We start from the raw sequence: 24,602 nt of genomic DNA on the forward strand, positions 1-24,602 counted from the left end.
GTATTGGAGGAAGCCGAGACAAAGGATCAATCTACTTTGCTAGGTTCAAGCTTCTCTTCTGGATCAACACAGTCAATGGTGCCAATAAATAAGGAGCAGGTAATCACTCTGTTTGGGGAGATCAGATCCAATGGAGCCCTGGGCCCAAATGGTATCCCAAAGACAATTTTTAAAGTTAATCCTGACTTGTAGTCTGAGATTCTGACCCTCCCCTCCCCGTACAACAAAATCTTATCAACAGGGTCTGTTTCGGAATCATGGCAGTGGAGTGTATTTCAGCCAATCTATAAGAGCAGTCCTACAGACAATCCAGCGAAGTACCAACTTAATAACTGATGTAGAGGCAAAGTTATTTGTGTTGCGCCTACTGAAAGAGCTCGAAGAATGGGTCGGGCGTTGTTATCATCTGAACCTGGCCCGCTGGCAAATCTGTGTTGGCAGGAACTTAGTAACTCACAATTCACAAATATTTGGAGATATTACTGAGTGCCTTCATACCTTTAACTAACAACTATGTGGATTTCAGACAGTTAATAAAACGGGTCTAAAAATCTTTTTAAACTGAGCAACAAAACAACTATCTTTTGCAGCAGACAGATTGGACTTAAAGAAGAAGCATGTCTGATCTCTTATTAATTCCAGTGAAAACCTGAGGCTCAGCTCTATTTGAGGTCTCACTTTTCAGCTTGCATGATGCGCAAGATTTTAAGATGGAAATTTGGCGGGTTCCTTACTAAGGGTGGCACACCTAGGTGGATCCAACAAAGGCCATCATCGTGCTACAGAATATGTGTTTGATACTGAATCCTTATCTATAATCTGTACCTGTCCACGTTTAATACAAGCATGACAGATCCTGATAAAACCATTATTTCTAGCTGCAGAAGCGAGAACTTGCAGTAAAGCTGTCAAATTTTGTTTATCTGGTGGGACAATTCCGATAATCTGTCGGCTGGTGAAGTTTTTGACCCTGGCTGAGAATGTGTTGACCTCTGCCCAAATTCCACTCATCCTTGAAGGGTCCTTGCAACGCTGCGGAAGCCGGTAGAGTGGCGTTAGTCTTTAAAGTCACAATTGATGCATTGTAATTTGGTTATTATTCTTATTATTCTTATTCAGTAGCAGCCTTCTAACTTTATGAAAGAATCTTAGATGGATCAATGTGGTAGGTGAAGTTAATAGCTATAATCCTAAGAATGGTCAGTCCAACCCCATACACTTTACTGCTACTGCACATTGTTCGCACTTGGACCATTACATTTTTAATGTCACTACCCATACACTTTTATACAGTAATTATTATTATTCATTAGCAGCCTTTTGCTGCTACTTCAGCCAGCGCCATTACAGGTGAAGTCAGTTGTTATAAATGCTCAGAATGAGTAGCCTAGCCCTATGCACTTTAATTCTAATTTACATTGTTTGCATTAGGCTATTATGTTTTCATAGGCTGTTCTATCCAATAGTGCCCTGACTGCATCAGTGACATGAGCATCTTAGCATTATTTGGTACAATTGCTGGCCCCCTGATTCTGAAAGATTAAGATGTTCATATTCCTTTCTTTAGCTGAATTTTGAAATTACTTTAGGATGTTTTCTTTCCCCTTTAGTTGGAAGGTTTATATTAAATTGCCAAAGTTAACTTCCCTTTAATACCATCTCGGAACTATATGTTGTCCGGTATTGTTTTAAGAGATTGATTTGATTAATAATGTGTGATGTGTTTAATAATGCCTAGCTTGCACGGATGGCTTAAGCACTTTAGCAATTTGCTTCAACTCCTGAAACTGCTGCTAATTCTACTTTTTAATTAAACGGTTCAAATGTATGCAGTGAAGCATATGATCAATGCCGTCTCATGTAGTACTGTTGGTTTTATGAACAGAGGGTGAACAATAGGTGATTCAATGGCTGTGAAATTTTATTATGGCTTGTTTCTTAATCAGTGCATTGTTGTGAAGAGTGTTGTAATTGTTTTATCAATACACATTGTAATGATTTTAGTAATCAATCAATAAAAGTTTTACGTACTTACTAGAGTCAAAAGGAAATGCTTTATTTTGTCAGCAGTTAGAAAAATGATTGAATACAAGATTTGTTGATATGTTCAACAAGCACAATGACGTTTGTGATTGTTGATGGTGGCAAACATACTTTGCTGAATTAATCGTAATATTCATCTTGCTAGATGTTTAGAAACCCCTCTCATTCAGTTATTAATTTTCTACCAGCAAATAGACATGTTGAATGCATTGCCACTTTCCATTAAAACAGCTAATCATACACTAAATAGGTTTATCTTGAATAAAGAAAACTATGGAATAATATAATCACAATCTTCTTTACAATCAACAAGTAAAAACAGATTTAAAACAAAAACAAAATACAAATTACCTAAGCTGCTGATACACAAATTTACTAGTACAAAAAGCTGTGCTAAGTACGTTCTTCTCGTCACAGCAGATGTTTGTCTAACTCACAGGAATTTGAACAGTGCAACGCTAATAAGTTCAAGATTACTAAGTGCAAATTCTTTGGTGCAAAGTAAAATTTCTTCAAATGATCCATTGTAGCCAGTGTCTATATTTGCATTCTTGTTTTATCTGTTTTAAAAATAGATTCCTTCCTTATATCCAGTTGTGCCTTCTCTTTTCGCTTGCTACTTTGTTTGTGATGCATTCTAGTGCATTGCTGTCCTTGGAACTTGAACATCTTGGCTACAGCAGTCAACCACAAGATCCTCATTATTCATCCACTAGAGAACATAGTTTCGACTGGTGACACACAACTTTGAAGGGATCTCAGATTTTGCATGATCATCAAACTTCCTGCTTCTGCTTCAGGTGTCTGACGGCCAAGGAGGTGCCTACTCCTTTGTAGCACATTTTATAGCATTGTTACTGTCACAGTAGTAATCCTGTAACAATCTGCTGCTATATTGTAATACTTTTTTATGAATAAATCTTTTGCAAGAGATGTTCCCTTCTTTCTGCCTTTGTATTTACTCGTGACTTCCATCCAGCTTGATGTATAACTTGCAAGAATTTTTTTTTAATTTATCAATTAGTTTATTTTAACAAATCACTGAACATATTGAGTTTTCAAGTTGACAAATGAAGAGGGAAAGAAAAGTCGAGGTAAAGAAATCAGTATAGGTGCATTATCTTAAGAAAATCAAAGGAGTGGTCAAGATACCCCGCTGTTTGCACACTGTTGAAGAGTAAGCAATATGAGTCCATGTTTGAAGGCCATTGTGATCAAGGTGGAAAAGCGGGGATAAGCAAGTAAGATGAGCCTTTTGAGTCAGTCTATCTTGCTACTGTGATGTTCTAGCCTTTGCTGCATGCTCCTCTGAATCTCAATCCATTCCTCCTGATTGCAGACTTGTTGAACTTTACTTTAGGACATTATGACCTCATTCCGAATGCATCATTATTTGCTGTATCCAGTCAATACCGATAACATCAGCTGAGGTATTTGCCATGTGTGGTATTTCCCAGTTTCGGATGTCAAATGGTAATCATTTGATACTGCATGATTCCCCCTTCTAATGCCTTCCCACCCCAAGGTCTCCACAAGTATTTCTAGCACCTGGGGTCTTGTTCTGGCGTATATAATGCTTCATCAGACTTCAACTGCAAATCTTGCAATATTTTTATTTGCAGATGACTCTTTTGAGTCTTTCAGTTTCTTTCTAAACATTATTTTGTGTTGGTTTCAGATGACTAAGCATGAGCACAATGCATTGTTGTGTTTCTCTGCTTCTATTCTCGTTCCTTTGGGAAACCCAGCACAGCTCTTGGCAGATGTCTGCCCTCTACCATTCGACAAAATGAAGCACAGTCCCCCTTATGTGGATCTGTTACCTAACCACTGGCTTAGATATGAATTGCTAAGGTTGAGGATTCGAATCAATCCATGTCACTAACGCAAGATAAAATCAGCAATGATCGATACTACTGGCAAATGCACATGTGTTTTGAGGACAAAATGTGATAATTTGCACATTTTAATAGACTGTCTAAACCCCTCCATCACCACCCGCAAAAAAAGATTTTACGTCCAATCTTTTAAAAATATGGCATCAGGAATCTGGCGCAAGCTGTAGGACTGCTAACTGATATGCGATTCCTGGAAGCTGCATGTGCTGCAGGGAGATTTATGATTGCAGTAAAAAACGTTTTTTTAGGAGTACTTGAAGGCTAGTTTTATGCATTTTACAAATAAAGATTAATATTAAATGTGCTGGTTAGGGTGAAGATACACAATTGCTGTATATTTTATGGCACATAGGTTTTAATGGTGGTAATAGAAGGCTATATTTTAGGGAATGTTTTTACGAATGTGATTTTATTTGTATGTATTTATGCGTTTAAAGACTTTTGGTTTGACCTATACCACTCTGAGTTTTAAATAAAATATCCATTCTCTAGCGTACAACCTTTAGTAGTTTTTGTCTTAGTTTGCCTTCTTTTGCCTTCTTTTATGAGTTTCTCAAACTGATGCTGTTGTAGCTCAAGCTTCACAAAGCCGGTTGTTGTACACATGGAGTTGTCGGACTTCAGTTATTTTCAGGACAGTTGTGCTTTTTCAAAGATTAATCCACTCTTTGATGGGGTATGCAACCTTTTTTTTAATAATTACTAAAGAGAAACTTAGACCTATATCTATTTTCAGCTATCAATCACCTCTCTAGTGGATATGTCTGCAAAATCTTTAGCATGTCCCGGGGATTTGGGGAGGTAGTTTTATTAGTAAACATCCTATGCTTGCTTAGGGCTTTTAAGTTTTTAGTACGTCTAGTACATCATCTGTGTGGGTCTTTTAGGGACGTTCCCGTAAGCATTGATTATTAGTATATAAAGTATTTGTTGCTTGAGTTTATTTTTATCATTTTGTTCGAAAAGTTTCCATGCTTAGTTCTTGTAAGGAAATGCCTCCTTGGCATGGTTACCCCCTGACTTTTTGCCTTTGCTGATGCTATGTTTTGAATTGAAAGTGTGCTGAGGCCTGCTAACCAGGCCCCAGCACCAGTGTTCTTTCCCTAACCTGTACTTTTGATTCCACAATTGGCACACCCTGGCATCCAGATAAGTCCCTTGTAACTGGTACCTCTGGTACCAAGGGCCCTGATGCCAAGGAAGGTCTCTAAGGGCTGCAGCATGCCTTATGCCACCCTAGAGACCCCTCACTCAGCACAGACACACTGCTTACCAGCTTGTGTGTGCTAGTGAGAACAAAATGAGTAAGTCGACATGGCACTCCCCTCAGGGTGCCATGCCAGCCTCTCACTGCCTATGCAGTATAGGTAAGACACCCCTCTAGCAGGCCTTACAGCCCTAAGGCAGGGTACCATAGGTGAGGGCACCAGTGCATGAGCACTGTGACCCTACAGTGTCTAAGACAAACCTTAGACATTGTAAGTGCAGGGTAGCCATAAGAGTATATGGTCTGGGAGTCTGTCAAACACGAACTCCACAGCACCATAATGGCTACACTGAAAACTGGGAAGTTTGGTATCAAACTTCTCAGCACAATAAATGCACACTGATGCCAGTGTACATTTTATTGTAAAATACACTCCAGAGGGCACCTTAGAGGTGCCCCCTGAAACCTAACCGACTATCTGTGTAGGCTGACTGGTTCCAGCAGCCTGCCACACTAGAGACATGTTGATGGCCCCATGGGGAAGAGTGCCTTTGTCACTCTGAGGCCAGTAACAAAGCCTGCACTGGGTGGAGATGCTAACACCTCCCCCAGGCAGGAGCTGTAACACCTGGCGGTGAGCCTCAAAGGCTCACCCCTTTGTCACAGCACCGCAGGACACTCCAGCTAGTGGAGTTGCCCGCCCCCTCCGGCCACGGCCCCCACTTTTGGCGGCAAGGCCCGGGGAAACAAAGAAAACAACAAGGAGGAGTCACTGGCCAGTCAGGACAGCCCCTCAGGTGTCCTGAGCTGAGGTGACTCTAACTTTTAGAAATCCTCCATCTTGCAGATGGAGGATTCCCCCAATAGGATTAGGGATGTGACCCCCTCCCCTTGGGAGGAGGCACAAAGAGGGTGTACTCACCCTCAGGGCTAGTAGCCATTGGCTACTAACCCCCCCAGACCTAAACACGCCCTTAAATTTAGTATTTAAGGGCTTCCCTGAACCTAAAACTTTAGATTCCTGCAACTTACCTGAAGAAGGAGGATTGCTGAGCTGAAAAACCCCTGCAGAGGAAGAACAGAAGACACCAACTGCCTTGGCCCCAGACTTACCGGCCTGTCTCCTGCCTTCCAAAGAAACCTGCTCCAGCGACGCTTTCCAAGGGACCAGCGACCTCTGAATCCTCTGAGGACTGCCCTGCTTCAAGAAAGACTAGAAACTCCCGAGGACAGCGGCACTGCTCCAAAAGAACTGCAACTTTGTTTCAAGGAGCAGATTTAAAGACCCCTGCAACTCCCGCAAGAAGCGTGAGACTTGCAACACTGCACCCGGCGACCCCGACTCGACTGGTGGAGAAACAACGCTTCAGGGAGGACCCTCCGGCGACTCTATGACTGTGAGTAACCAAAGTTGTCCCCCCTGAGCCCCCACAGCGACGCCTGCAGAGGGAATCCCCAGGCTCCCCCTGACCGCGACTCCCTGAACTCCATTTCCCGACGGCTGGAAAAGACCCTGCACCCGCAGCCCCCAGCACCTAAAGTAACGGAACTCCTGTGCAGGAGTCACCCTCAGGAGGCCCTCTCCCTTGCCCAGGTGGTGGCTACCCCGAGGAGCCCGCCCCCCCTTGCCTGCCTGCATCGCTGAAACCCCTTGGTCTCTCATTGAAAACCATTACAGACCTGACGCGTGTTTGCACACTGCACCCGGCCGCCCCCGCGCTGCTGAGGGTGTACTTTTTGTGCTGACTTGTGTCCCCCCCGGTGCCCTACAAAACCCCCCTGGTCTGCCCTCCGAAGACGCAGGTACTTACCTGCTGGCAGACTGGAACCGGGGCACCCCCTTCTCTCCATTGAAGCCTATGTGTTTTGGGCACCTCTTTGACCTTTGCACCTGACCGGCCCTGAGCTGCTGGTGTGATAACTTTGGGGTTGCTCTGAACCCCCAACGGTGGGCTACCTTGGACCAAAAACTGAAACCTGTAAGTGACTTGCTTACCTGTTAAAACTAACAATAACTTACCTCCCCCAGGAACTGTGAAAATTGCACTGTGTCCACTTTTAAAACAGCTTATTGTGTTTTATGTGAAAAGTATACATGCTAATGAAATGATTCAAAGTTCCTAAAGTACTTACCTGCAAAACCTTTCAAATGAGATATTACATGTAAAATTTGAACCTGTGGTTCTTAAAATAAACTAAGAAAATATATGTTCGATGGCATCTGTCGCTGTAGATACGCATGTTCTGCAATAGCTCGCCATCTGGTGTTGGGCCGGAGTGTTACAAGTTGTTTTTCTTCGAAGAAGTCTTTCGAGTCACGGGACCGAGTGACTCCTCCTTTTGTCTCCATTGCGCATGGGCGTCGACTCCATCTTCGATTGTTTTTTTTCCGCCATCGGGTTCGGACGTGTTCCTGTCGCTCCGAGTTTCGGAACGGAAAATTAGCTAATTTCGGAAGATTTTCGTCGGTATTGTTGCGTTCGGGATCGGCGTACTTAGATTCCACACCGCATCGAAGATCGAAGAGCTCCGGTGCCCTTCGGGGTAGTTTTTCGATCCTCCGTCGGGGCCTGGTCGGCCCGACCGCGTGCTGAAGAACGCCGATGGAACGGACCCTGTTCCGTTTCTGCCCCAAATGCCACAATAAATACCCCTACACAGACCAACACTTGGTCTGCAACCTGTGCCTGTCACCTGAGCACAGCGAAGACACCTGCGAGGCCTGTCGTGCGTTCCGGTCCCGAAAAACACTCCGAGACCGTCAAGCCAGAAGACTTCAAATGGCGTCCGCACCGACATCCCAACGGGAGTTCGAGGAACAGGAAGAAGAAGGTACCTTCTCGATCCAAGACTCAGACTCCGAAGGATTCGACGATACACAAACCGTGAGTAAGACGTCGAAAACCACACAAAGAAACATTTACAAGGCCCAGGGGACGCCACTGCCACCAGGCCATGGCTCGACCCATAAATTCGGTGACCGACCGTCGGCACCGAAAAAGGCCCAAACAGTGCCGAGATCGTCCGACTCCGGTCGAGACACCGGCACGCAGCCTTCTCGGGACTGAGAAAGTGCTGGAGACAAGCCTCGACACCGAGATGCCGGTGTGGACACGGCTCGACGCCGAGACAGCGGCACCGAAACAGATCGACGCCGAGAGGTTTCGGCCCCGAAAAGGAAAAAAGTCACCTCGGAGCCGAAAAAACACGCAGACAAAGTTTCGATGCCGAAACAAACTGCAAGCGACCCAGCTTCAGGCTCTTATACAGAAGAGCACTCGCTAACCTCCCAAATGCAAAAGCATAGGTTTGAGGAAGAGCTACAAGCAACTGATGTGGACCATACGCAAAAGCGTATCTTCATTCAGCAGGGGACAGGAAAAATAAGCACCCTTCCCCCCATTAGGAGAAAGAGAAGGTTGGAGTTCCAGACGGAACAAGCACCACAACCAAAAGTGGTGAAAAGAGTTACACCACCACCCTCTCCTCCGCCCGTGATTAACGTTTCACCAGCACAAACTCCATCACACTCCCCAGCTCACACCACCATGAGCCAGGGTGACCAAGATCAGGACGCATGGGACCTATACGACGCCCCAGTGTCAGATAACAGCCCGGAGGCATACCCTACAAAGCCATCTCCACCAGAAGACAGCACCGCATACTCTCAGGTGGTGGCTAGAGCAGCACAATTTCACAACGTAAGCCTCCACTCAGAACAGGTCGAGGATGATTTCTTGTTCAACACACTCTCCTCCACCCACAGCTCATACCAAAGCCTGCCTATGCTCCCTGGTATGCTCCGGCACGCAAAAGACATATTTAAGGAGCCGGTCAAAAGTAGGGCAATCACACCAAGGGTGGAAAAAAAGTATAAGCCGCCTCCTACGGACCCGGTTTTCATCACTACACAGCTGCCACCAGACTCTGTTGTTGTAGGAGCAGCTAGGAAAAGGGCCAACTCTCACACATCTGGAGATGCACCACCCCCAGATAAAGAAAGCCGCAAGTTCGATGCAGCTGGTAAAAGAGTCGCAGCACAAGCTGCAAACCAGTGGCGCATCGCGAACTCCCAGGCACTACTTGCGCGCTATGACAGAGCCCACTGGGACGAGATGCAACATCTCATTGAACATCTGCCCAAGGACTTCCAAAATAGGGCAAAACAAGTGGTTGAGGAGGGACAGACCATCTCCAACAACCAGATACGTTCCTCCATGGACGCTGCAGATACAGCTGCACAGACAATTAATACATCTGTAACTATCAGAAGGCATGCATGGCTCCGAACGTCTGGATTTAAACCAGAGATTCAACAAGCAGTTCTCAATATGCCTTTTAATGAAAAAGAACTGTTCGGTCCAGAAGTGGACACAGCGATTGAGAAACTCAAAAAAGATACGGACACTGCCAAAGCCATGGGCGCACTCTACTCCCCGCAGAGCAGAGGGAATTACAGCACATTCCGTAAAACGCCCTTTCGAGGGGGGGTTTCGGGGTCAAAGCACACAAGCCAGCACCTCACAAGCAACACCGTCCACTTACCAGGGACAGTATAGAGGAGGTTTTCGGGGACAATATAGAGGAGGGCAATTCCCTAGAAATAGAGGGAGATTTCAAAGCCCCAAAACCCCTACTACTAAACAATGACTCACAGGTCACTCACCCCCTCCACACAACACCAGTGGGGGGAAGAATAGGTCATTATTACAAAGCATGGGAGGAAATCACTACAGACACTTGGGTTCTAGCAATTATCCAACATGGTTATTGCATAGAATTTCTACAATTCCCTCCAAACATACCACCAAAAGCACAAAATTTAACAACACACCATTCCAATCTCCTGGAGATAGAAGTGCAGGCACTATTGCAAAAGAATGCAATCGAATTAGTGCCAAACACACAAATAAACACAGGAGTTTACTCACTGTACTTTCTGATACCAAAGAAGGACAAAACGCTGAGACCAATCCTAGACCTCAGAGTAGTGAACACTTTCATCAAATCAGACCACTTCCACATGGTCACACTACAAGAAGTATTGCCATTGCTAAAACTACACGACTACATGGCAACTTTAGACCTCAAGGATGCTTATTTCCATATACCAATACACCCATCGCACAAGAAATACCTAAGGTTTGTATTCAAAGGAATACATTACCAATTCAAGGTACTGCCTTTCGGATTAACAACCGCACCAAGAGTCTTTACCAAATGTCTAGCGGTGGTCGCTGCACACATAAGAAGGCAGCAAATACATGTGTTCCCATATTTGGACGACTGGCTAATCAAGGCCCATTCGTTCATACAGTGCTCAAATCACACAAATCAGATCATACAAACCCTCTTCAAACTCGGGTTCACCGTCAACTTTACAAAATCCAACATTCTGCCGCGCAAGGTACAACAATACCTAGGAGCCATAATAGACACATCAAAGGGAGTAGCCACTCCAAGTCCACAAAGAATTCTAAATTTCAACACCATCATACAACGCATGTATCCAACACAAAAGATACAGGCAAAGATGGTATTACAACTCCTAGGCATGATGTCATCATGCATAGCCATTGTCCCAAACGCAAGACTGCACATGAGGCCCTTACAACAATGCCTAGCATCACAGTGGTCTCAAGCACAGGGTCACCTTCTAGATCTGGTGTTAATAGACCGCCAAACTTACCTCTCGCTTCTGTGGTGGAACAACATAAATTTAAACAAGGGGCGGCCTTTCCAAGACCCAGTGCCACAATACGTAATAACAACAGATGCTTCCATGACAGGGTGGGGAGCACACCTCGATCAACACAGCATACAGAGACAATGGAACGTACATCAAACAAAACTGCATATCAATCACCTAGAACTTCTAGCAGTTTTTCAAGCACTAAAAGCTTTCCAACCAATAATAGTTCACAAATACATTCTCGTCAAAACAGACAACATGACAACAATGTATTATCTAAACAAGCAGGGAGGGACGCACTCCACGCAGTTAAGCCTGCTAGCACAGAAAATTTGGCATTGGGCAATTCACAACCAAATTCGCCTAATTGCACAGTTTATACCAGGGATCCAAAATCAACTCGCAGACAATCTCTCTCGAGATCACCAACAGGTCCACGAATGGGAAATTCACCCCCAAATTCTGAACACTTATTTCAAACTCTGGGGAACACCTCAGATAGACTTGTTTGCGACAAGGGAGAACGCAAAATGCCAAAACTTCGCATCCAGATACCCACACAAACAATCCCAAGGCAATGCCCTATGGATGAACTGGTCAGGGATATTTGCTTACGCTTTTCCTCCTCTCCCTCTCCTTCCTTACCTGGTAAACAAACTCAGTCAAAGCAAACTCAAACTCATATTGATAGCACCAACTTGGGCAAGGCAACCCTGGTACACAACGCTGCTAGACCTATCAGTGGTACCCTGCATCAAATTGCCCAACAGGCCAGATCTGTTGACACAGCACAACCAAAAGATCAGACACCCAGATCCAGCATCGCTGAATCTAGCAATCTGGCTCCTGAAATCCTAGAATTCGGGCACTTACAACTTACCCAAGAATGTATGGAAGTCATAAAACAAGCCAGAAGGCCATCCACCAGGCACTGCTATGCAAGTAAATGGAAGAGGTTTGTTTGCTACTGCCATATTAATCAAATACAACCATTACACACAACTCCAGAACATGTAGTGGGTTACTTGCTTCACTTACAAAAATCTAACCTAGCTTTCTCTTCCATTAAGATTCACCTTGCAGCAATATCTGCATACCTGCAGACTACCTATTCAACTTCCCTATATAAGATACCAGTCATTAAAGCATTCATGGAAGGCCTTAGGAGAATTATACCACCAAGAACACTACCTGTTCCTTCATGGAACCTAAATGTTGTCCTAACTAGACTTATGGGTCCACCTTTTGAACCCATGCACTCCTGCGAAATACAGTTCCTAACCTGGAAGGTGGCATTTCTCATCGCCATTACTTCCCTAAGAAGAGTAAGCGAGATTCAGGCGTTTACAATACAGGAACCTTTTATACAACTACACAAAAATAAAGTCGTCCTAAGGACCAATCCTAAATTTTTGCCAAAGGTTATTTCACCGTTCCATCTAAATCAAACAGTGGAACTTCCAGTGTTCTTTCCACAGCCAGATACCGTAGCTGAAAGGGCACTACATACATTAGATGTCAAAAGAGCATTGATGTATTACATTGACAGAACAAAAAACATCAGAAAGACTAAACAACTCTTTATTGCCTTTCAAAAACCTCACGCAGGAAACCCAATTTCAAAACAAGGTATAGCCAGATGGATAGTTAAATGCATCCAAATCTGCTACCTTAAAGCTAAACGACAGCTGCCCATTACACCAAGGGCACACTCAACCAGAAAGAAAGGTGCTACCATGGCCTTTCTATGAAACATCCCAATGCAAGAAATATGTAAGGCAGCCACATGGTCTACGCCTCACACATTCACCAAGCACTACTGTGTAGACGTGTTATCCGCACAACAAGCCACAGTAGGTCAAGCCGTATTAAGGACATTATTTCAGACTACTTCCACTCCTACAGGCTGATCCACCGCTTTTGGGGAAATAACTGCTTACTAGTCTATGCAGAACATGCGTATCTACAGCGACAGATGCCATCGAACTGAAAATGTCACTTACCCAGTGTACATCTGTTCGTGGCATCAGTCGCAGTAGATTCGCATGTGCCCACCCGCCTCCCCGGGAGCCTGTAGCAGTTTGGAAGTTACCTCCAATTATTTATATATGTATCATCTCAACCTTAAATAGGTGCATACTTAGTCACTCCATTGCATGGGCACTATTACTACAATTCAACTCCTACCTCACCCTCTGCGGGGAAAAACAATCGAAGATGGAGTCGACGCCCATGCGCAATGGAGACAAAAGGAGGAGTCACTCGGTCCCGTGACTCGAAAGACTTCTTCGAAGAAAAACAACTTGTAACACTCCGGCCCAACACCAGATGGCGAGCTATTGCAGAACATGCGAATCTACTGCGACTGATGCCACGAACAGATGTACACTGGGTAAGTGACATTTTCATTTTCTATAACAAAACCTATTGGCTGGATTTGTCTCTGAGTGTGTGTTCCTCATTTATTGCCTGGGTGTATGTACAACAAATGCTTAACACTACTCCTTTGATAAGCCTACTGCTCGACCACACTACCACAAAATAGAGCATTAGTATTATCTCTTTTTGCCACTATCTTACCTCTAAGGGGAACCCTTGGACTCTGTGCATGCTATTCCTTACTTTGAAATAGCACATACAGAGCCAACTTCCTACATTGGTGGATCAGCGGTGGGGTACAAGACTTTGCATTTGCTGGACTACTCAGCCAATACCTGATCACACGACAAATTCCAAAAATTGTCATTAGAAATTGATTTTTGCAATTTGAAATTTTTCTAAATTCTTTAAAGTCCTGCTAGGGCCTTGTGTTAGTCCCTGTTAGCATTTCTTTTAGAGTTTAAAAGGTTGTTAAAAGTTTGAATTAGATTCTAGAACTAGTTTTAGATTCTTAAAAAGTATTCCAACTTTTAGAAGCATAATGTCTAGCACAGATGTGAATGTGGTGGAACTCGACACCACACCTTACCTCCATCTACAGATGAGAGAGCTAAGGTCACTCTGTAAAATAAATAAAATAACAATGGGCTCCAGACCTACCAAACAACAGCTCCAGGAGCTGTTGGCAGAGTATGAAAGAGCCAACCCCTCTGTGGATGGCAACACAGAGGATGAAGATAGTGAATTGGAGGAAGATTCCCCCCTACCAGTCCTATCTAGGGAAGACAGGGCCTCTCAAGCCCTGACTCCACAAATACTAGTCAGAGATGCTGGTTCCCTCACAGGAGGGACCAACTTCTCTGAAATCACTGAGGATAACTCCAGTGAAGAGGACATCCAGTTAGCCAGGATGGCCAAAAGATTGGCTTTGGAAAGACAGATCCTGGCCATAGAAAGGGAAAGACAAGAGATGGGCCTAGGACCCATCAATGGTGGCAGCAACATAAATAGGGTCAGAGATTCTCCTGACATGTTGAAAATCCCCAAAGGGATTGTAACAAAATATGAAGATGGTGATGACATCACCAAATGGTTCACAGCTTTTGAGAGGGCTTGTGTAACCAGAAAAGTGAACAAATCTCACTGGGGTGTTCTCCTTTGGGAAATGTTCACAGGAAAGTGTAGGGATAGACTCCTCACACTCTCTGGAAAAGATGCAGAATCTTATGACCTCATGAAGGGTACCCTGATTGAGGGCTTTGGATTCTCCACTGAGGAGTATAGGATTAGATTCAGGGGGCCTCAGAAATCCTCGATCCAGACCTGGGTTGACGTTGTAGACTACTCAGTAAAAACACTAGATGGTTGGATTCAAGGCAGTGGTGTAAGTAATTATGATGGGCTGTACAATTTATTTGTGAAAGAACACCTGTTAAGTAATTGTTTCAATGATAAACTGCATCAGAATCTGGTGGACCTAGGACCAATTTCTCCCCAAGAATTGGGAAAGAAGGCGGACCATTGGGTCAAGACTAGGGTGTCCAAAACTTCCACAGGGGGTGACCAAAAGAAAGGGGTCACAAAACCTCCCCAGGGGAAAGGTGGTGAGACAGCCAAAAACAAAAATAGTAAAGAGTCTTCTACAGGCCCCCAAAAACCTGCACAGGAGGGTGGGCCCAGAGCCTCTTCACAAAACAATTCTGGGTACAAGGGTAAAAACTTTGATCCCAAAAAGGCCTGGTGTCGTAGCTGTAGTCAGTCTGGACACCAAACTGGAGACAAGGCCTGTCCCAAGAAAGATACCACTTCTAACTCCCATCCAGCTAAAACTGGAATGGCCAGTCTCCAAGTGGGATCAACAGTGTGCCCAGAGCAAATCAGGTGTCACACTGAAGCTACATTAGTCTCCGAGGGTGGGGTGGATTTAGCCACACTGGCTGCCTGGCCCCCTAATATGCAAAAATACAGGCAGCAGCTCTTAATTAATGGGACAAGTGTAGAGGGCCTGAGGGATACAGGTGCCAGTGTCACCATGGTGACAGAGAAACTGGTTTCCCATGGCCAATACCTGACTGGACAAACCTATCCAGTCACCAATGCTGACAATCAAACTAAAGTACATCCCATGGCAATGGTAACTTTAGAGTGGGGAGGGGTCAATGGCCTGAAACAGGTGGTGGTCTCCTCAAATATCCCAGTAGACTGTTTGCTTGGAAATGACCTGGAGTCCTCAGCATGGGCTGAGGTAGAACTGAAAACCCATGCAGCCATGCTGGGTATCCCTGAACTGGTGTGTGTCAAGACAAGGGCACAGTGCAAGGCACAGGGTGAAAAAGTAGAGCTGGAGTCTGGAAAAATGGCCCAGCCTACCAAGAGAAAAGGAAAGTCAGCTGGGAAACCAGCTGCAACACAACACCAAAAAGAGAACCTCTCTTCTCAGGAAGAAGTTCTGCCCTCTGAGGGAACTGAGCCTATGGAACTGGAACCTTATCAGGTTGAGCTCTTAGGCCCAGGGGGACCCTCAAGGGAAGATTTGTGTAAGGGACAAGAAACCTGTCCCTCTCTTGAAGGCCTTAGGCAGCAAGCTGCTGAAGAGTCCAAAGGCAAGAAAAATGGAACACATAGGGTCTATTGGGAAGATGGACTCCTGTACACTGAGGCAAGAGATCGCAAACCTGGTGCCACTAGGAGAGTGGTAGTGCCTCAGGGTTTCAGAGAGTTTATTCTGACCTTAGCCCATGATATTCCCCTTGCTGGGCATTTGGGACAAACCAAGACGTGGGAGAGGTTAGTCAACCACTTCTACTGGCCCAATATGTCCCAGAAGGTTAAGGAGTTTTGCCTCTCCTGCCCCACCTGTCAAGCCAGTGGTAAGACAGGTGGGCATCCAAAGGCCCCCCTCATTCCACTTCCAGTGGTGGGGGTCCCCTTTGAAAGAGTGGGTGTGGACATAGTTGGTCCACTAGAACCTCCCACAGCCTCAGGAAATATGTACGTCCTAGTAGTTGTGGATCATGCTACTAGGTATCCTGAAGCTATTCCCCTTAGGTCAACTACTGCCCCTGCAGTAGCGAAGGCCCTCATTGGTATCTTTACCAGAGTGGGCTTCCCTAAGGAGGTGGTGTCTGACAGAGGTACCAACTTCATGTCAGCATACCTAAAACACATGTGGAATGAGTGTGGAGTGACTTATAAGTTCACTACACCATATCATCCACAAACTAATGGCCTTGTTGAGAGATTCAACAAGACATTAAAGGGCATGATCATGGGGCTCCCAGAAAAACTCAAAAGGAGATGGGATGTCCTCCTGCCATGTCTGCTTTTCGCTTACAGAGAGGTGCCTCAGAAGGGAGTAGGATTCTCACCCTTTGAACTTCTGTTTGGCCACCCTGTAAGGGGACCACTTGCTCTTGTTAAAGAAGGCTGGGAGAGACCTCTTCATGAGCCTAAACAAGACATAGTGGACTATGTACTTGGCCTTCGCTCAAGGATGGCAGAGTACATGGAAAAGGCAAGTAAAAACCTTGAGGCCAACCAACAACTCCAGAAGTTGTGGTATGACCAAAAGGCTGCACTGGTTGAATTTCAACCAGGGCAGAAAGTCTGGGTTCTGGAGCCTGTGGCTCCCAGGGCACTCCAGGACAAATGGAGTGGCCCTTACCCAGTACTAGAAAGGAAGAGTCAGGTCACCTATCTGGTGGACCTGGGCACAAGCAGGAGCCCCAAGAGGGTGATCCATGTGAACCGCCTTAAGCTCTTCCATGACAGGGCTGATGTAAATCTGTTGATGGTGACAGATGAGGACCAGGAAGCTGAGAGTGAACCTCTACCTGATCTCCTCTCATCAGACCCTAAAGATGGCTCAGTGGATGGAGTGATCTACTCAGACACCCTCTCTAGCCAACAGCAGTCTGACTGTAGGAAGGTCCTGCAGCAGTTTGCTGAACTCTTTTCCCTAACCCCTGGTCAGACACACCTGTGTACCCATGATGTGGACACAGGAGACAGCATGCCTGTCAAAAACAAAATATTTAGACAGTCTGACCAAGTTAAGGAAAGCATCAAGGTGGAAGTCCACAAGATGCTGGAATTGGGAGTAATTGAGTACTCTGACAGCCCCTGGGCTAGCCCAGTGGTCTTAGTCCCCAAACCTCACACCAAAGAAGGAAAGAGAGAGATGAGGTTTTGTGTGGACTACAGAGGTCTCAACTCTGTCACCAAGACAGATGCTCATCCCATTCCTAGAGCTGATGAGCTAATAGACAAATTAGGGGCTGCCAAATTCTTAAGTACCTTTGACTTAACAGCAGGGTACTGGCAAATCAGAATGGCCCCTGGAGCAAATGAAAAGACAGCATTCTCCACACCTGATGGGCATTATCAGTTCACTGTTATGCCCTTTGGTTTAAAGAATGCCCCTGCCACCTTCCAAAGGTTGGTGAATCAAGTCCTTGCTGGTTTGGAATCCTTTAGTGCAGCTTATCTTGACGATATTGCTGTCTTCAGCTCCACCTGGCAGGATCACCTGGTCCACCTGAAGAAGGTTTTGAAGGCCCTGCAATCTGCAGGCCTCTCTATCAAGGCATCCAAATACCAGATAGGGCAGGGAACTGTGGTTTACTTGGGACACCTTGTAGGTGGAGGCCAAGTTTAGCCACTCCAGCCTAAGATCCAGACTATTCTGGACTGGGCAGCTCCAAAAACCCAGACTCAAGTCAGGGCATTCCTTGGCTTGACTGGGTACTATAGGAGGTTTGTGAAGGGATATGGATCCATTGTGACAGCCCTCACAGAACTCACCTCCAAGAAAATGCCCAAGAAAGTAAACTGGACTGTAGAATGCCAACAGGCCTTTGACACCCTGAAGCAAGCTATGTGCACAGCACCAGTTCTAAAAGCTCCAGATTACTCCAAGCAGTTCATTGTGAAGACAGATGCCTCTGAACATGGGATAGGGGCAGTTTAGTCCCAAACAAATGATGATGGCCTTGACCAGCCTGTTGCTTTCATTAGCAGGAGGTTACTCCCCAGGGAGCAGCGTTGGAGTGCCATTGAGAGGGAGGCCTTTGCTGTGGTTTGGTCCCTGAAGAAGTTGAGACCATACCTCTTTGGTACTCACTTCCTAGTTCAAACTGACCACAGACCTCTCAGATGGCTGATGCAAATGAAAGGTGAAAATCCAAAACTGTTGAGGTGGTCCATCTCCCTACAGGGAATGGACTTTATAGTGGAACACAGACCTGGGACTGCCCATGCCAATGCAGATGGCCTTTCCAGGTTCTTCCACTTAGAAAATGAAGACTCTCTTGGGAAAGGTTAGTCTCATCCTCTTTCGTTTGGGGGGGGGGGTTGTGTAAGGAAATGCCTCCTTGGCATGGTAACCCATGACTTTTTGCCTTTGCTGATGCTATGTTTTGAATTGAAAGTGTGCTGAGGCCTGCTAACCAGGCCCCAGCACCAGTGTTCTTTCCCTAACCTGTACTTTTGATTCCACAATTGGCACACCCTGGCATCCAGATAAGTCCCTTGTAACTGGTACCTCTGGTACCAAGGGCCCTGATGCCAAGGAAGGTCTCTAAGGGCTGCAGCATGCCTTATGCCACCCTAGAGACCCCTCACTCAGCACAGACACACTGCTTACCAGCTTGTGTGTGCTAGTGAGAACAAAATGAGTAAGTCGACATGGCACTCCCCTCAGGGTGCCATGCCAGCCTCTCACTGCCTATGCAGTATAGGTAAGACACCCCTCTAGCAGGCCTTACAGCCCTAAGGCAGGGTACCATAGGTGAGGGCACCAGTGCATGAGCACTGTGACCCTACAGTGTCTAAGACAAACCTTAGACATTGTAAGTGCAGGGTAACCATAAGAGTATATGGTCTGGGAGTCTGTCAAACACGAACTCCACAGCACCATAATGGCTACACTGAAAACTGGGAAGTTTGGTATCAAACTTCTCAGCACAATAAATGCACACTGATGCCAGTGTATATTTTATTGTAAAATACACCCCAGAGGGCACCTTAGAGGTGCCCCCTGAAACCTAACCGACTATCTGTGTAGGCTGACTGGTTCCAGCAGCCTGCCACACTAGAGACATGTTGCTGGCCCCATGGGGAGAGTGCCTTTGTCACTCTGAGGCCAGTAACAAAGCCTGCACTGGGTGGAGATGCTAACACCTCCCCCAGGCAGGAGCTGTAACACCTGGCGGTGAGCCTCAAAGGCTCACCCCTTTGTCACAGCACCGCAGGACACTCCAGCTAGTGGAGTTGCCCGCCCCCTCCGGCCACGGCCCCCACTTTTGGCGGCAAGGCCAGGGGAAACAAAGAAAACAACAAGGAGGAGTCACTGGCCAGTCAGGACAGCCCCTCAGGTGTCCTGAGCTGAGGTGACTCTAACTTTTAGAAATCCTCCATCTTGCAGATGGAGGATTCCCCCAATAGGATTAGGGATGTGACCCCCTCCCCTTGGGAGGAGGCACAAAGAGGGTGTACTCACCCTCAGGGCTAGTAGCCATTGGCTACTAACCCCCCAGACCTAAACACGCCCTTAAATTTAGTATTTAAGGGCTTCCCTGAACCTAAAACTTTAGATTCCTGCAACTTACCTGAAGAAGAAGGACTGCTGAGCTGAAAAACCCCTGCAGAGGAAGAACAGAAGACACCAACTGCCTTGGCCCCAGACTTACCGGCCTGTCTCCTGCCTTCCAAAGAAACCTGCTCCAGCGACGCTTTCCAAGGGACCAGCGACCTCTGAATCCTCTGAGGACTGCCCTGCTTCAAGAAAGACTAGAAACTCCCGAGGACAGCGGCACTGCTCCAAAAGAACTGCAACTTTGTTTCAAGGAGCAGATTTAAAGACCCCTGCAACTCCCCGCAAGAAGCGTGAGACTTGCAACACTGCACCCGGCGACCCCGACTCGACTGGTGGAGAAACAACGCTTCAGGGAGGACCCTCCGGCGACTCTACGACTGTGAGTAACCAAAGTTGTCCCCCCTGAGCCCCCACAGCGACGCCTGCAGAGGGAATCCCCAGGCTCCCCCTGACCGCGACTGCCTGAACTCCATTTCCCGACGGCTGGAAAAGACCCTGCACCCGCAGCCCCCAGCACCTAAAGGAACGGAACTCCTGTGCAGGAGTGACCCCCAGGAGGCCCTCTCCCTTGCCCAGGTGGTGGCTACCCCGAGGAGCCCCCCCCTTGCCTGCCTGCATCGCTGAAGAGACCCCTTGGTCTCTCATTGAAAACCATTGCAAACCCGACGCGTGTTTGCACACTGCACCCGGCCGCCCCCGCGCTGCTGAGGGTGTACTTTTTGTGCTGACTTGTGTCCCCCCCGGTGCCCTACAAAACCCCCCTGGTCTGCCCTCCGAAGACGCGGGTACTTACCTGCTGGCAGACTGGAACCGGGGCACCCCCTTCTCTCCATTGAAGCCTATGTGTTTTGGGCACCTCTTTGACCTTTGCACCTGACCGGCCCTGAGCTGCTGGTGTGATAACTTTGGGGTTGCTCTGAACCCCCAACGGTGGGCTACCTTGGACCAAAAACTGAAACCTGTAAGTGACTTGCTTACCTGTTAAAACTAACAATAACTTACCTCCCCCAGGAACTGTGAAAATTGCACTGTGTCCACTTTTAAAACAGCTTATTGTGTTTTATTTGAAAAGTATACATGCTAATGAAATGATTCAAAGTTCCTAAAGTACTTACCTGCAATACCTTTCAAATGAGATATTACATGTAAAATTTGAACCTGTGGTTCTTCAAATAAACTAAGAAAAGATATTTTTCTATAACAAAACCTATTGGCTGGATTTGTCTCTGAGTGTGTGTTCCTCATTTATTGCCTGTGTGTATGTACAACAAATGCTTAACACTACTCCTCTGATAAGCCTACTGCTCGACCACACTACCACAAAATAGAGCATTAGTATTATCTCTTTTTGCCACTATCTTACCTCTAAGGGGAACCCTTGGACTCTGTGCATGCTATTCCTTACTTTGAAATAGCACATACAGAGCCAACTTCCTACAGTTCTGTTTTTGTTTTCTCAAGGGACTGGCAACTCTCTTTAATCTAATATGTAAAACTTTAACATTTTCAGGGCGAAGATGAAGCTATGTTTGTGGAGTACAGGAAACAACTGAAAATGCTGTTGGACAGAGTGGCTCAGGTTTCCCCAGAGCTATTGTTGACTTCTGTTCAGAGAGTATTTAACACTACAATTCAGTAAGTTATTTATTTATTTTTGGTAAGTTGATATTTTCTTTGTTGTATTGAATATGCTAGGTGCAGACAGGGAGAATATTGGGAATTCATAATTTTTTTTGCACTCCTATCCATAGTGCTCTCTCCATAGGATTCCAATTTGTTTAATGTACTAAACATTTTTCAAAATGTACATAGAAAAAAATATATATTTATGCTAAACTCCCTCTCTCATATCAGTTGTTTGGTGTATGTACTTATCTTGGTGCGTGTATCCCATATGAGCAGTGCTTGTTTTAATGGCAGCATGTAGTATGTATGAACATATAACAATTTATCTGTGTGTTAATTGTGACTGATATCGAAATTTGATGATTTGCAAGGTGAGTGGTGATTTAGCACCATTTAATTCACCTTGCACTTCAGCAGTCAATGGTATTCCTCACCGAGCAAGGGAAAGCTTGTTTTTACACCTTGGCACCCTTGTACAATGAGAGGTGGAGCTGTGTATAGCTGGGCTATATGGGCATTAAAGTTCTGCTCCCTTGTTAAAGGCCCTCAACTACTTCTTGGGCCTTTTAATGCTGAAGCGGACCTTTTAATGCTGAAGCGGGCCTTTAATGGCCGGTATAGCTACGGCGTGCTACAAGGCTATAATAAAACATGCATTTAAGGTTCTGTAGACCACATTCGTTTGGCCTTCTCTACAGGACATCACCCTGTACTATGATTGAAAAAGGCACATAGGAGTGCTTTGCCTTAGAACGGGTACACGCTGTGATTCAGTAGTATGTGTGAAAGAGAGAACAATATCAATTTGATAGATTGGATAGTTGTTAATGTCTGGTTTGGATATAAGGAATCATGGTTAGAAAATTTTACATAATCATGTCTTGGGTGTTTTCAGATTTGTAGGGGAAAAGAAATTAGCAGTCCTGCAGATGTAGGGACTATGTGTTCCATACAGGGTGAGTGGCCTAACTGTCTTGGGACTATTTTTTTGGGTTGCAGGGCAGAAGAAAATTGACACTTGTTTGATTATCAGAAGATGTGTGGCCTTCATGTGGTATAGTTTCTGATGGTAGTTTTGGCTGGGTTGAAGGGTGGGTTTATATGCAAACCTGAAGATTTTGAACTGGATATGTTGATATATTAGGAGCCATATCAGAGCCTGGCTGGTGTGACTGACCCTGGTTTTTGTCGCAAAGGCAATAGATTATCTCAGTAGAAAAGTTCTAAACCGGTTGATGTTTATTTTTATTTATTTTTTAAACCAAAGTTAATTTCAAATTGCAGTGATGTAGCCATGCTACTTCTTATTCAGTGGTTTTATGCCATTGTAGCCAAGCAAGGTTAGTGTAATGATGTGTTCACGTAAGGGTATAAACTTCTCAATCCCTATAGCTATAAGATTCAAACAGTTTGGTCCATTCTTTCCTAGGGAGAATTGGTTCATCCCCTTCATTGAAGAATGTAGGGGGTTACGACATGCTTGCTGACACATTGTTAAGTTGAATACAAGCTAATACATACAGAGAAAAGTGCTGAAAATGAGTTCTCTTACTTTAGAAACGCAAAGAGGTAGGGTGGTTAAAGTGTAAGATAGTGCAATTGCAGTTTATAAAGGTATTAACACAAGAACTATATAGCATGTAAATGTTGGTTTGTAGCTAAATTTACTTACATAAAATTTTAATTAGGTTAAGAAGGCTAAACCATAAGACACTAAGTTAATTATGATTTCAATTATAGAGGTTATCTGTTGTAGTGGGTGAGGTAGACTGGCCTCGTTTGAGTTAAGTGTGTATTGGCCCTGACAAGTGGGCTTCATTGGCTCCACCCAGTGGAAGTCTTCATCTCAGCACAGTACAGCAGTGTTCCTCGGTCCTGCCTAGTGGCAGTCTTCCTTTTGCGGGAGCGCATCTCGGCTATCTATAGTTATGATAACTAGAAAGCGTACGCATCTCTAAGGTCGATGAACCTTTTATTCAGCTTTAAATTGTAGAGTGTCAATAGTTTGAGATTTAGTATGACAACATCAAACACAATATATTTCATTAGAGAGACAGTAAAGAATGCACCATGACCGATTTGGCCATGAATAACCACATCTTTGATTATCTATTAAAATATTTATTTCCCTATATTAACAATGCTAAGGCCACGAAAGTTAATCTCAAACCTAAGTGATACATGTAAAGAAACAACACAGGCTGTCCAAAGAATGTTAGTTTAAACAGAGCTACAATCATAATGATTTCAAAAGAGAACACACACAGTAATAGCAACAATATCCGAGCAAGAGAAATGGCATACATTTGTTCAGCAACGAAATAGCATTAGGTCATAGGTCAAAAGGTAACACCTCACTAACTACAGATTAGTGTCAGCATGTTGCCCTTCGTGCAAAAGTTTTAGTACACTAATTTAGAAAACATCTAGCTATGGCGCTATCAAAACAGCAGCAGTTGGTACCTGAAAAACAAAAGTAAAATTACAATGCACAGTATTTCATATTACTTATCCTTAAGAAAACAGAAAACAGCTCAGCTTCATCAAGGGGTCAGCAGCATCAGCATCAGGACAGAGGCAGGGAAAGGGGGACGGTTTAGAATTTGGACTATAAGATTACTAAACCATTAAATCATTAGTTCAGCATTGACAGGCAAAGTAAACTCGAAAAATAATAAAGTACCAGAACGTCAGTAGACTAACTGGCAAGGCATGAAGTGTCAAAGTGACAGATCACAAAGAGAAAACATCTCAGGTCAATGGTCATAAGAAGAATGGCAAAGAATGGCTGGCTAAGAATGTCTAAGAGCTCTCCGTACTTAAAAGTTAAATAAAAAATATCATGCATTTGCTATTGCTCAGAAATATCAGGCAAAGAAAGAACATCCAATTACTGAAACATTAGATATTGGCAATGTATTAGGAAAGTTACACTAAAGCGTTAGTAGGACACCGATTGGTTTCTTCTCCTTTCACATAGTTCCAAGCTATACTATATGTATCATCCCGCTCTTCCTTCTGTTCACGTTCAGCAGACTCTTTTGTTTGGCATATCCCAAATACCCTGCTAGACAGTGCTTACAGAGACTGCAGGATTTACGTCACATCATATATTAAAACATAGGTATGATTACGTAAAAGATAATAATTAATGTTAATTTC

General features: G+C 44.9%; 1 protein-coding gene across 1 annotated transcript in view; it reads left to right on the forward strand.

Moving 5' to 3' along the window:
- The window catches only part of XPOT (exportin for tRNA), a 710,192-nt gene that overhangs the window by 362,702 nt on the left and 322,888 nt on the right, over window positions 1-24,602 (forward strand). Inside the window, exon 12 of the mRNA XM_069229126.1 lies at window positions 21,325-21,449. Within this exon, the coding sequence (XP_069085227.1) occupies window positions 21,325-21,449 (125 nt within the window). The remainder of the gene's footprint in view (window positions 1-21,324; window positions 21,450-24,602) is intronic.

Source organism: Pleurodeles waltl, chromosome 4_1, assembly GCF_031143425.1.
Source record: "Pleurodeles waltl isolate 20211129_DDA chromosome 4_1, aPleWal1.hap1.20221129, whole genome shotgun sequence".
Taxonomy (NCBI): Eukaryota; Metazoa; Chordata; class Amphibia; order Caudata; family Salamandridae; genus Pleurodeles; species Pleurodeles waltl.